Here is a 13,523-nt window from a genome sequence, read left to right as displayed (position 1 = left end):
ATGTTCCATCCTCCAGTATACTTCTCGAAACCATTGAGAGGATCTTTTCTGAAAGTTCTTTGAGCAGCTAAAGCAACTGAAGCAACTTCATTCACTTGAGGGTTGTTGTAACCAGGTCCTAATAATGGCGCCTCTGCCACTATAAATTTCATTGCAGAACCTATTTTCTCGGAAGCTGAAAGAGACAAATCACATAAAGATTCAAGAAAAGAACTTCATTTTTGTTTTGTCAACCCTAGAAATTGCATAGACAATGTCAAAAGTCATCAAGCCCTAAAAGCTACAGAGACAGATTATAGACAAAATTCATTACGAATTAGTCCAAAATCTGTGAAGGGTTTAGCAAAGTTTAGAACTTGTGAGGATAGTGAGGTGTTGCATTTTCATTGAAAACAAGAAACAGAGAATGTATAAGAACACAAAATCTAAAACTGTAACTATTCCTCTTTTACTTTCCCGGAAAAGAAAAAGCTTTCACAAGAAAGTAAAAGAAAGAAAGAACTAATTAAGAGAAAGAAACACAAACCTGTGGGAGGCTGAGTAGGAGAAATGTGAATAGTTGAAGCTCCATGAGAAAGAGAAAGAGCAGTAAAGAAGCAACATAAGAAGAGAAGAAGAAGAAGAAGAGACATTACTAACTGTACGTATACTGTGACGCAATCTTGAGAAGAGATAGAGAGAGTTGCAGTGGTGAAGCAGAGCAAAGAGAGAGAGAGAAGAAGAAGAAAGACAATAATAATAAAAAAAAAAACACAAAAATGCTTTTTTCGAATATCTATGTGACCCACTAAAGACTTTTTTGCAGTTTTTCTGTAATGAGTTTAGATTGATGATACACACAAAACCAGGTTTTCTTTAGAAGTGATTTATTGAACAATGGAATCTAGTAGTTTTAACTTTCACCGCGTGTGTGTTATTATCTATTACTACTACTATATCTTTAAAAGATAAATATTAGCAAAACTATGTTTTAAGAAATTTTGAATATTTATCAAAATTATGTTTTAAGTATGTTTAGTCACAATAAATTTCAAATTCTATGGTATTTACTAGTATAAAAAAGTATTGTATATTAGAATTTTAACATATGTTATTATTTAAATTAGGATTTTTTTTATATATTTAAAAGTATCATACATACCACTTAACTTTTCCCAAAGTCTCACATACTTTTTGGGATTCAATTTCATCACACCTTGTTGTCACCATTTTATTCATTTTGAAATATCAAAGAAAGTTTAATTCCAGTCAAAAACTATATATATATATACTCATCTTTCACAATTCACAACATGCACCCACACCTAGTTGGGCTTTTTAAGAACATTTGGCAATAGTAAGAATACCCATCTTTTCTTCCAAAACCCAAACCCCCTTTTGTGGTTTACGAAAAATATTATTCCTCGACAAGGAGAAAGTGGAAAAAAAAAAAAACCAATAAGTTGAATCATATGGAACAAACAACAAACCACAATTAAATACTATAAAAATGAAACGAAGACCAGAACGTTGTGGGACCAGCCACCTTCCAACAACTACTCTTTCATTTCTCAATAACACAATACGAGCGACGACTTTTACAATTTTTATTACAACTTGAAACTGTGTCTTATGTCTTCTTCCTTACACAAAAAGGTTCATACACATATACATATGAGCAAATGCACATGAATAAGTTGTTGTTACACAAAAAGATCAAAAAATGGCGTTCCGTGGGAAGTACTTCTTCCCAATACTCATGGCTCTATCGCTATTTCTTATAATTAGATACAACTACATAGTCTCCGATGATCCTCCTCTCCGGCAAGATCTCCCTGGTCGTGGATCATCTTCTTCCGGCGATGACGTCGTCGTAAATCCCGTCAAGACTCGGTCAAAGAAGTCAAAGAGACTGTTTCACACGGCGGTGACAGCCACGGACTCGGTGTATAGCACGTGGCAGTGTCGGATCATGTATTATTGGTACAACAGGTTCAGGGACGAACCCGGGTCAGATATGGGTGGGTATACTCGGATCTTGCATTCGGGTCGACCTGATGGGCTCATGGATGAGATCCCTACCTTTGTTGCTGACCCTCTTCCCTCCGGTGTTGACAAGGTTCTTTCTTGTTACATTGGTGATCTATATAATATGCATTCTTTACTTACTACTAGCTAAGCTTAATTCTCGAATGATCATGATATTACTTTTCGAGTTTGAGGTTTATAATTGACAATAGTTGCCTAAACAAAACAAAACAAATCTCATGGAATCTTGTATTATATGATTGAGCTATCGAAATTAAGTAATGTTCATGTTGTAAATTTTTTTTCTTCTCTTTTTCACCAAAATAAAACGATGATGAGTTGTATATAATGTGCAGGGATATGTAGTTCTAAATAGGCCTTGGGCATTTGTGCAATGGCTACAACAAGCACATATAGAGGAAGAGTACGTATCATTTACATTCTCATTCCCTTAATTATTTCCTTAATACTCTTTAAATGCGACTTGTGATGCTCATATATATTCTTCTTCTATATATTGACCATCATGTCAGTTACATTCTCATGGCGGAACCTGATCATATCATAGTTAAACCCATACCAAACTTAGCCAGAGGCAACCTCGCTGCTGCGTTTCCCTTTTTCTACATTGAACCGAAGAAATATGAATCTGTTCTCCGCAAATTCTTCCCCAAAGAGAATGGATTGATATCAAGAATTGATCCCATTGGTAATTCACCAGTGATTGTCACTAAGGTATAATAATCACATTGCGAAGAAAAAAAAGTCGCATATAAAGGTTCCAAGACTAATACTTTTTCTTGATTTTGTAGAAATCACTGATGAAAATTGCTCCAACATGGATGAACGTTTCTTTGGCTATGAAGAATGACCCACAAACAGATAAAGCTTTTGGTTGGGTCCTTGAAATGTAAATTTTTTTTCTCTCTACCTTATTAATTAATGTGACCCCTCTAGTTTCTAGATGTATATGTAATGTTTTTTCTAATTGGTCTATGTTTGATTTATACTATAAGGTATGCATATGCTGTTTCTTCAGCGTTACACGGCGTGAGCAATATTCTACACAAAGACTTCATGATTCAGGTTTTGATCAATATATATAAACTTTATCTATTGTTTCAAAAGTTTCAAAATTTTGAAACATAACAAGTCATGTTTGTGTCTGTTGGTATAGCCTCCTTGGGACCCTGAAACAAAGAATACGTACATAATACATTACACTTATGGGTGCGATTTCGATATGAAGGTACATAAATCATGAAACAACTAGCAATAATGAATGTTATTAGATACGCTTGGTTATATATTGTATCTATTGGTTATATAATTTACAGGGGAATATGATGATCGGGAAGATTGGAGAATGGAGATTCGATAAACGATCTTACGGGAGTAAACCGCCCCCAAGAAATCTTCCGTTGCCTCCTCGAGGAGTTCCCGAGAGTGTGGTATGTATAGAAACAAAACTTCTCCTTTGTTTCTTTTTAATTTTTACTCTTGTACAGTCCTGATCATTAAGTGGACATAACACAATGCAGGTGACATTGGTGACAATGATGAACGAAGCTACGGCTAATATTCCCAACTGGGAATCTTGAAAATAAATTCTAAGCAAGATTCAATTCCTTTTGACTCTGTTCCATAGTTTTCTTTACTCGTATATTCCATATCTAAGTCCAAAATTTATGATATGGAAAAAAAAAAAAAGTAAAAAAGTAGTAGAGAACTTACGAAGACACTATCGGTTTAGACAGCAACAAAGTTCGAGTCATTATTAAAGAAACGATATGACCATGAAGAGATATCCTGTTTGAAAACGAGAGTGATATTGACTGCTGTTATGTTTCAGTTTCACTCTCATTTTTGTTTTTGATATTGCCTGCTGGTAAGTAAATGGTTTAGCTTACTTATTAACAATCATTTTGAACATTAGAACACAGTAAAGCTTTAACAAATGCACAAATTATCTCTGTTAACAAAGAAGACTTATCTTTAACAAATCATACATGGTCGAAATTTAAAAGCTAGTATTTTTCAAGGTTCGATCTGCACTTCTGCAGAGCTTTCATTCCCAGTACATCTCGTTTTCATGTAGCATGATAGTGACGATAGAGACAATTTTGTAAGAAAATGAAAACAAATAAACTATTTACCAAAATAAAAACATAAAGTCCATTTAAGTTGCTAATATTTTTCTTGAACTGCGTACTATATAACTACAACGACCGAGGAAAGAAAAATAGAGTTGAAAAAGCCTAATTTAATTTCCGTTTACTTCTTATAAACAAGAAGTAAAAACATCGTTCTACTAAAACAGAGAAGACAAAGAACCCAAAAAAAACAAGAATAATAGCGATAAAATCTCTTATTACATTTTTTCTGTTTATTATCTGCTATTCTGCTTTCTTTAGCTTGTACCGCACAGAGTCTCGTCATCGTCAGTGGGTGCAGCCATATTCAGATCAGGGAGGAAGAAGAAACCTTTCTCTTCGTTTTTGATCGGTAAGTGCCTACGTTGTTTNAAAAAAAAAAAAAAAAAAAAAAAAAAAAAAAAAAAAAAAAAAAAAAAAAAAAAAAAAAAAAAAAAAAAAAAAAAAAAAAAAAAAACAGAACAGATTCTGAATCAGGTTTCGAGGATCAGTGGAAAACGAACAAAGGTAGTAACTAGTAATTAAGGTTTAAAGAGAGAAATGAAATACCTTCTTAATTCTCTTCAAGCTTTGGTTCTTTGCATTTCGTTCAAAGTAGGTTGCTTGCACATTTGCAATCTTCTGATGATGATCACAAGAGAGTATTATTAGAATATAAAACGATTTAGGAGACAAGAGGCAGTATAAATAAACAAATAACATTATAAAAATTACCTTTTCAAGGTCAAGTCTTTCCTTCAAATGCAAGTGCTCTGCATCTTTAAGTTCGAAAAATGTCTGCAATAAGCCAAATGACCATTAGAGAGATCGATCATACACAAGAATGTTCTAAACATTTGTTGAGATCTTTTATTTTATAATATACCTTCTTCTTCTTCTTTGATCTCCTAAAGCAAGAGCTGGTGAATTCATTTACTGCCTGCAAAAATCACACACACGCATTGATTAACAACAACAACAATATATATAAGTAAATTTGCTTATAATAAACTGAGACTAAAGAGAATTAGATGCTAAAGAGAGAGACTCTTTAATTCGAACGAGGGATTTTTCTCTTTATAAAAAAACAAACAACAAAAAAGGAGCAATAGTAAAAAAAAAAAAAAAAAAAAGCTACCCAATTTAAAAAAAGGCCTTTCGTAAATAAAAAAGTTGGTAATTTTCAAATAAGGAGAGATTTTAATATCATGATAATTCCGTGGCGTGGCAACATCACATGACACCATCATGATCATCAAACACTTAAACATCACGTGACGACAAATTCAATCCGACAAAGTAATTTTTTTTAACTCGCTTTTACCCTAAAACGACATCGTTTCTTTAAATCAAGAAATAAACCATATAGTGAAGACGCGCTACTTGTATGACAGACAACACATTTCTTAAAAAATCCACCCCCCATAATTTGTGGGATATGAGATCATAATACAAACAAAACCAGACCGGTCCCCCAAACCGGTCAATTCTCACCGGTTTACTAAATTAAACTTAAATTGTAGTGGATTGGATTCAAAGATTTTTAACACTCTCTTAAAGTGGGAAACTATCATATCAAGTCACACCCAAGAATCTTGCAAAATACCTAAATTCAATTAAAAAACAAATCTGAACCGAAAATAAAAAAAAATAAAGCTTTCACCGGTTTACAAAATTTACCCATTTAAGTTCTCTTTTTTTTTTTATCAGACTGAATAGATTCAAGATTTTCACAGTTAAAGTTGAGTAAATTCTAGATTTTTTTAGTCAAGTCACACACCCAAGAATCGTGCAAAATTACCAAAAAGGTATTAAAAACAAAAAAAAACAAAACTGAGCCAAAAAAAAAAAAAAACATTATTTAAAAGAAAAAACCTTTGACTCTGTATGAGAAAGGACGGATCCGTAATTTACCATAATCGTCATCGGAGAATAATTTCCGACGATCGACAGGGGTAAAAAGGTCAGCCACAAACAAATCTCAACTCAACAAAAAAATCAATTTAACTAAATAACGTGAATGGATCTGTGATTTAGTCTAAGAGAAGGTTGTTCATACGTTTGTACAGTAAGGGGTAAAAAGGTCAAAAAATCATTTCCACCGGAAATGAAGATAACTTTTTCTCCGACGAAGGTCAAACAAACTGTAACTGACAAAAAAAAAACCGATATGATTAAAAAAAAAAGCGTTTTAGCCGAAGACGACGTACGTAAGAGTACGAGAGATGACATCATCAGCCGAAGACTGAGAGAAAATCGTGTACGGAGGAAGAAAGGGTAATTTAGGGATTTCAAAAGAAAAAACGCCGTAGTTGAGAGATCGGAAAACACAAAAAAAAAAAAACCCATAGAAGAACGAAGATCCAGAAGAAGACGAAGAAGAAGAAGGATTTAGAGAATGGAGAAAGTAACAAACACATACCTTAGATCCGGATGTAGAGCAGCTAGCAAGACGACTAGTATCTTCAAAACCATCAGCGGTTGCGGTAGAAGGAGAAGTAGATCCGCCGCTACCAGATCCGCCACTCCAACATAAAGGAGTCATCGGACTAGCTCTAGCCGAACCCGAATCAGTTTCCTTCTTCAGATAACCTCCGACGCCACCAACATTAACCCCTAATCTCGAAGGTCGTGACCGCCGTTGACGAATCCCCCACCGTAATTCAGGTAGATTAACCGCATGATTATCGGATTTAACAGTACCGGCGTGTTTGAGTCGGAGAAGAAGCTCGACCAACATAACGTCGTCTGTTAAAGCCGTCTCTACCCACTCATCCACCATCTTAGGCTTCTTCTTCACAGACGTTATTCTCATTGAAATCGGCTCAAAGGTAACAGAAGCGGCGGCGATAAAGAGGAAAAAAAACAAAAGAGAGAGAGAGAGATGGGAGAGAAAGAAGAGAAGGAAGGAAGAGATGAGAATGTGAGGAGAGTCTCTCTGATAAATGAATATATATGAGCCTTCCCCTTCCCCTTCCCCTTCCTTCCTTAATACTGTATTAATATTTTCTCATTCTTTTGTCATTTAATTTCCTGATTTATGTAAATCGTTTTTTTCCATTTTATATGTCAATTTGAGAATCTTTTTTGTATTTTTTCTCACTGCTGTGTCGACGATGTGGAAATGTTTTTAAGATCGGGTCTTTGGTTAAAGTGGGACCTACCACATTAGTGTTGCAGCTTGGTGAAAACGAATCTTCTTTTGCTTGTTATTAAGCCCAACTACGGCCCAATATTTAGAGTCCAACTGAATCTGTTCTTTGATGGAGCTCCTACTGTTCGTCTCTTCCATCTCTTATGATCCAACTTAGAATGAGATGAGAATAGCCTCTTGTCCTGAAACTGTAAGCTCAAGATTTTTGATATTCTAATTTGAGATCCAAAAACCATCCATCGTCAACTAGAATTAGAGATTGACAAAGGCTTAGTTACATTTACCAAAGTTCTAAGTTATAAACCACTGTTTTCACTACTACTACTTCGCTTGCTATCTCTGGACCGTCCGTTCTGATAGGTTGTAAGGTCCAAAACCAACACTAGAAACATAATACAAAGATCTCGTAAACTTAGTTTTCATCTAAACATTGGTATATGATATTATGATCTCTAAAACATGATGCAGAAAACTGCAAATCTATGAAGTCGCATATACCTTCTTCACTAACAAACGATTACATATGACATGGGATACCACTGGACACAGTAAAGACATTAAAGACAAAACATTATACTATAAAAGAGACTAAAGAAATGCGAAAAGCCTAATCACATACTAAACCCTAGAAGTGAAACTTGAGACTTGTTGAAGAAGATAATTTCGATCTTTCCCCTTGAAAAAATAAGAGAAGAATTCGAAATTTTTTTCATTACGAAGATGTCTCTGCATCTTCTAACTTCCGGAGGATGCAAGATCGGACCGGTTTATTTGAACGATCAGAGGAAGAAGTCAGAAATGAATCAGGCGATATCTAGGCGTAGGATTCTGATGAGATCGTTGGTTGCATCTGTTGGTTTGGAAACAGAGACGCTTTTCTTAGCGAAGAACGCCGGTAAAGGGACTTCACTCGGCGGCGGAGATGTCGATGTGACTGGGCCAGCGTAAAACAAAGCCGGCGTCGAGTTCCGATTCGAAGAAACTCCGATCGGAGTCGATATCTTCACCGGATCTGTCCCGATCCGACGGTTAGATTTCAGATCTGGCTTTTCAACCGCTAGATCCGGTATCTTAACGTTGTTGCCGCGCTTCAAAACTCTCACATGATTTGAGTGGTTCAGAGGAAGAGAAGGAGGAGAGATCGTGGTTTGATGACGTGGCGGACTCCGGCGACGGCGATTTCTTACCGGTTTTTTCTGACGGTGAGGAGTGGGAACGTTGTTGTTTGTGGAGAAGAGATCGTTTAGACAATCACGAGGATGAAGAACAGCGACTTCCATGGTGGTGATTTCTGAGAAGATTGTTTTTTTTTTTTCTGGAGGAAAATGAGAGAGTTGGGGAAGAAGAAGGGTATAACTGTAAAAAGAGAGATGATTTGTGAGATGGGTGAAGATAGTTTTAGGGGGGTGTATTGAACTTGATATTTTATGAGATTTGATGGGATTTTAATATTTTAAAATTTTGAGAGATTTAAGTAAAATTTTAGGAGATTTGGTTATATGTTAGAGATTTTAAATGATTTGATTAGAAAATGATTTGGAATTTTGTGAGATTTGGTTATTAAATTTTAGGTGATTTTAGAATATTTTTTTTCTTAAAAAAAGATAGCAACTTCGCTGGCAAAAAAAAAAAAAAGAAGATAGCAACTTCGATTTCAAGGTGTCTTATTCCCGAGATGAAGCAACTTAATCGTGTTATGTATTAGTGAGATCTCTACTTCTCATGCATGTATACACAGTTCACAATGTCCTTTTTTTTTTCTTCACGTCTTGTAGTTTGATTTTAGGAGTAAGCTTTTAGTATAGGACCATGGGTGATGAAGGACTCCCCTCTTTTCAATGCGACAAGTGTTTATTCTGTTCCAGCAAAATATAAAGAGAAGATATTTTAATTTATTTACATATAGGATCTATCATCCATAGTTTTTGGTGACTTGTTTTCTTTTGTTTTTTCAAACGTCTCTTGTGCCTTTCCCAAGGGAAGAAAGTTTAATTACTTCTCTCTGTTTCTGGATGTTGTTGAATTTGAATCATTGCTTTCTGGATGGAGAAGATACGTAAAAATTTGGCTAACTATAGTAATAAGACAGATTTCGGAAGAAAACTCACAATTTATTAACAAATACACACCTTCTGGTCTTTTGAGGTGTATGTATTTGAGAGTTAAAGAGAGAAAGAGAGAGAGAAGAGAGACGACAAGTTGCAGAGATGGGGTTCTTTTTTTTCTTTTGTCGTAAAAGTGTGTATTTTGTAATTGGTTTAGAATGGAACTCTGTTTATTAAAAATCCTTCAAAATTTCACCTTTAAAGGTGTGATTTTGTAAGTCATATTTTTGAACTAAAAATGTTTGTAAAATCTCCTAGAATCACATTCAGTAGTTTTTTAAAAAAACTTTATGATATTTTGAATAACAGTAGATTTAAAGTGAGATTCATAAATTATTGATTGAATAACAAGAGATTGTGAATAATTTTAAATGATTTATATAAATTTCAAATTCAATAACACAAGATTTCAGATGAATTTTTAAAATCATTGATTCAATAACAGTGGATTTTAAGAATACCCCAAAATCTTCTAAAATGTCAACTTCAATACACCCCTCTTAGTTTTTTTATACTATATACTAGAGGATTGGTTAATTTTGTTAGCGTGTGTGTCTTCTTCGATGGCAAAAATGTGGTTTGGTTTCTTTACCCAACCCCCCAACTCACTCACTCGTTACCAGTTTTATTATCTGACGCGCTTTTTGTTATTTTTTCTTTATTTTATTAGTTTGATACGATTAAAAACAAAACAAAACAAACAAACACATTTTTGTTTTGTTTTAGCTATAATACATTTATGGGTCTAAAATAGTACCACTAGTTTGAGAATTATTGTTAAGAAATTGTGGAGTTTTTTTTTTTTTTTGTTACACTGAATAAAATTTAAACAAATGAAAAGTTGATGGAAATTTGAAGAATGTTGGTGACTTCATTTGGTTACATTTATTTTAGAGTTTGAAATGTTTTATTATGTATTTAATAAATTATGAATACTTTAATATTATAAATAAAAAATTTCATTATTAGTTTAAGAAATAACTATAAAACCAACACTTTTTTGTAAATTTTGTCAAAAAAATAAATGTTAATGAAATCTCAGAAAAAGCTAATGTGTCGCGCTCACGTAGCTCTTCACATAGCTCTTGTGTCTTTTTTTTTAATAAATACTCTTACATCTCATTATCATTTACATAAATATGTCATTGACAAATATAAGATAATGTCCTTTTCTATTAGTTTTAAAAAATCAAAAATTTAATTAGTAATTAAAATCCAGAAATGTATTTAATTATCAATTTCATAACATATCCCCTATATATTAATAGAGAAGCACTTTCACAAAAAGCTGATGTGTCGCGCTCACATAGCTCTTGTGTCTCTTTTTAATAAGTACTCTTACATCTCATTATCATTTACATAAATATGTCATTGGCAAATATAAGGCAATGTTCTTTTCTATTAGTTTTAAAAAATCAAAGATTTAATCAGAAATTAAAATCCAGAAATGTATTTAATTATCAATTTCATAACATATTTAACTATTAGAAGTAAATTACATTTCACAAACAAAAAAAACTTATTCATTTATTTATCACTTTTATACATTTTTCTCATTGCATTTTTAAACTTAGGATTATTTTAAATTAAACCGATTAGTCTAAAAAATATTGTTTTATCTATTTAATGGCATAGTGATGTAGATAATAATGTGAAACATAAAATATGTGAATTTGCTTTTTAGAAACACAAAAATATATCAAAACTTTCTATACCAACTTAAATTCTTTTCCAAGTTCAAATATTTCATGGGTGAAACTTATTTTACAAAAAAATAAACGCAAATTTGAATAAACGAAAAATAAACTTTACTTAGATATTTTGTTTATACAAAGAATCTTAAATCCTAAATAATAATTTTACTATAATATTTTATTTAAACTGATTTATCTTGCACATAGTGCGGGTTAGTACCTAGTTGGTTAGGTTCTTAAAACAACTAGATAAGGTTCGCATAGTTACACAGTTAATAAAGAAATAAATCTATCGATAATAAGTAAAATTTAAGTGATGATTTAGAAAAAATATTAGATAAATAAATATATATAATGATAGTTTATATTTTCATCATAGAAAAAAACTTAGATCCCAAACATATGTACTAAAACTCGAATCTGGTTTAAAATTCAGATAAATAATTTATAAACGTATAGCTGAATTCACATTCAGAGAACAAATGATTTTGAGGATCTTCTTTGTTATTGCATATCAGGCCAATTTTAGGAGCGTTGAGACCCTAACACCTCAACCTGTCCTTTGTGTGCAATCTATTCCAAGCCACCACCCAACATATTAAGGCATGTTTGAGAATTTGATCTTTAAACCACACTGATTTATGCTAAGGAACAAGAGCATTAATAAAAATTTAAAGCTAGCTATGTTTTACAGTTCAGAATGTGTTTGAAGGAGCAATTAGGCTTCCATATGTAAACATCATCATGCTGAATGATTCAATCATGCTCTCAACATCTGACAAGGCACTTTTACTCATCGAGATAATTAGATTTATGCTTCTACTCGTGGTAATCCACCATGCTCTTCCTCTTTAGCGCATCCCTTACCACTGCGTCAATTGGTAAGCGAACTACCTGAGGAGTAATAAGGCCCAGCCAAGTCTATAAAGAGTTATATACATGTCCAGTTGTCATGCCACAAGCTAGCAGTTTTCCAGACTCAATCTCACAAACAATGAAAGATCTGGCTAGAACTCTATAAACATCTAAAAACACCATGTCTACCGCCACAATCACCGCCGGTGACAGTCTCTGAAAATCTAACAGAATGAACTCTTTAACCACTTGATCATTGCCATTTGGTTTTATTGTGTTATTTAACTAAACAAGATATTGTAATGTTATTTTTTATCACTTATATAACATTATATTATATATATATGGGAGATTCTCAAAAATAGCACAAATTTAAGTTTTTCTTCCAAACTTAGCACACACTCTTCTAAATTCCAAAACTAGCACACATGCTCTAATTAAATATTAAAACACTAAAATTATTTATTTCCTTAATTAATTTACTATCATTTTCTTACGCGTTTTCCTGGACCAAGTACAATCATGCGTCTCTCCTCCGTTAACCAGCTTACAAGAGATCGGAACTTCGACACAATCGTCGGCGATCTACAAGAGATCGATAACATCCGCAGGAGATCGATGACATCCATAGAAGATCGGTGACATACGCAAGAGATCGATGAAATCCACAAGATATCGGTGACATTCGCAAGAGAGACACGAAGATTACAATTTCTTATTATAATTGAAGTTTGCCACCGTTTTACCTCTTTTCTATTTCTCTCCTCTGTAGCCATATGAGGTTTATGTTAATTGAAACACTTTTTGTTTGAATCCTTCTTCTTATTCTACAACCTAGCTTGCAAAATTGGGCGTTTTTGATTCTGTTGGAGGGCTTTAGGTGTTTTATTTGTTTGCTGCTTTGATGAAGTTTAACAGAGTGAAAGTGATTTTTGGTTGTAATTTGAGCTCTTTGGTGAAGGTTAAGATGTGACTGATACATATGATTCATGTAGCAAAGTGATTGTAGATGGTTGTGTGTTCTTTTCCGCATTAGAGGTTGATTAGTTAGTCCTCCTCTAATATGCAGCACCAAATGTTATTAATCTCAACAGCAACGCTTTAGAGAAGTCTCGTGAAAAAGGCATATCACAAAATTCAGGAAAGATTTCTTGAATTTCAGGATGACCGTCATGAAAAGAAAAAAAGAGCATTAGGAAGGAGTCATTGACGTTTAGGAAGAACTCTTTGAAATTTAGGAAGAAGTCATTGACGTTTAGGAAGGTCTTCCTAAAACATCATGTTGGATATTTCTATTTGCTACCTTTATTGTAAAACACCAATATGTGCACATAATCAAATCATTATACATCACTAATGAAGTAATATGTGATACAATAAAGCAAAACACATATAAAGAGATTTAGAAACACATTTTTAAAAAATTTAGGAAGGATTCCATAGCTTTTAGGAAGGTGTTCTTGAATTTTAGGAAGACCTTCCATAATGACGAACTCAACTTCCACTCAAGTGCCCATTTTCCCATCTTCATCATCAACTCTCTGCTTTGTTCTTGAAATATTTGTCATCATGTATA

The 13,523-nt window shown here is 33.3% G+C and overlaps 4 protein-coding genes across 6 annotated transcripts in view; 1 reads left to right on the top strand and 3 right to left on the bottom strand.

Moving 5' to 3' along the window:
• LOC104713991 overlaps window positions 1-779 on the bottom strand; it is a 4,473-nt gene extending 3,694 nt beyond the window's left edge. The window contains exons 1-2 of one of the 2 annotated variants that reach the window (XM_010431219.2): window positions 527-777; window positions 3-175 (exon numbers count right to left, since the gene is read on the bottom strand). In XM_010431219.2, coding sequence (XP_010429521.1) covers window positions 3-175; window positions 527-632 — 279 coding nt within the window. In that variant the 5' untranslated portion in view covers window positions 633-777. Of the gene's footprint in view, window positions 1-2; window positions 176-520 lie in introns of both variants that reach the window. The other variant, XM_010431220.2, reaches the window with a different exon arrangement.
• On the top strand, window positions 1,581-3,939 carry LOC104713988. Its single transcript, XM_010431216.2, has 8 exons — window positions 1,581-2,098; window positions 2,364-2,431; window positions 2,541-2,742; window positions 2,820-2,917; window positions 3,024-3,093; window positions 3,185-3,256; window positions 3,345-3,458; window positions 3,549-3,939. The coding sequence occupies exons 1-8, from the start codon at window positions 1,703-1,705 to the stop codon at window positions 3,606-3,608; spliced, it is 1,080 nt and encodes a 359-aa protein (XP_010429518.1). The 5' UTR covers window positions 1,581-1,702; the 3' UTR covers window positions 3,609-3,939.
• LOC104713987 lies at window positions 4,622-7,229 on the bottom strand. Of its 2 annotated transcripts, none has more exons than XM_010431215.2 (4): window positions 6,562-7,229; window positions 5,026-5,079; window positions 4,875-4,937; window positions 4,622-4,778 (listed from the first exon to the last, which is right to left on the bottom strand). In XM_010431215.2, the coding sequence occupies exons 1-4, from the start codon at window positions 6,952-6,954 to the stop codon at window positions 4,689-4,691; spliced, it is 600 nt and encodes a 199-aa protein (XP_010429517.1). In that variant the 5' UTR covers window positions 6,955-7,229; the 3' UTR covers window positions 4,622-4,688. The 2 variants fall into 2 exon arrangements, with proteins under 2 accessions (XP_010429517.1, XP_010429516.1); XM_010431214.2 differs by having other exon boundaries at window positions 4,626-4,781; window positions 6,562-7,224.
• On the bottom strand, window positions 7,745-9,193 carry LOC104713986. Its single transcript, XM_010431213.2, has one exon. The coding sequence runs from the start codon at window positions 8,571-8,573 to the stop codon at window positions 8,097-8,099; it is 477 nt and encodes a 158-aa protein (XP_010429515.1). The 5' UTR covers window positions 8,574-9,193; the 3' UTR covers window positions 7,745-8,096.

This window comes from Camelina sativa, chromosome 9 (genome assembly GCF_000633955.1).
Source record: "Camelina sativa cultivar DH55 chromosome 9, Cs, whole genome shotgun sequence".
NCBI classification, from domain to species: domain Eukaryota; kingdom Viridiplantae; phylum Streptophyta; class Magnoliopsida; order Brassicales; family Brassicaceae; genus Camelina; species Camelina sativa.
This window is presented reverse-complemented; position numbering and strand designations above follow the sequence as displayed.

Excerpts from the sequence above, each read along its gene's own strand:
- LOC104713988 (XM_010431216.2), top strand. The coding sequence starts at position 1,703 with ATGGCGTTCCGTGGGAAGTACTTCTTCCCAATACTCATGGCTCTATCG. Across the intron at positions 3,094-3,184 it reads ACAAAGACTTCATGATTCAG|CCTCCTTGGGACCCTGAAAC; the intron begins GTTTTGATCAAT and ends CTGTTGGTATAG. Across the intron at positions 3,257-3,344 it reads GGTGCGATTTCGATATGAAG|GGGAATATGATGATCGGGAA; the intron begins GTACATAAATCA and ends TATAATTTACAG.
- LOC104713987 (XM_010431214.2), bottom strand. The coding sequence starts at position 6,954 with ATGAGAATAACGTCTGTGAAGAAGAAGCCTAAGATGGTGGATGAGTGG. Across the intron at positions 5,080-6,561 it reads GCTCTACATCCGGATCTAAG|GCAGTAAATGAATTCACCAG; the intron begins GTATGTGTTTGT and ends TGATTTTTGCAG. Across the intron at positions 4,782-4,874 it reads AAAGACTTGACCTTGAAAAG|AAGATTGCAAATGTGCAAGC; the intron begins GTAATTTTTATA and ends GATCATCATCAG.
- LOC104713986 (XM_010431213.2), bottom strand. The coding sequence starts at position 8,573 with ATGGAAGTCGCTGTTCTTCATCCTCGTGATTGTCTAAACGATCTCTTC.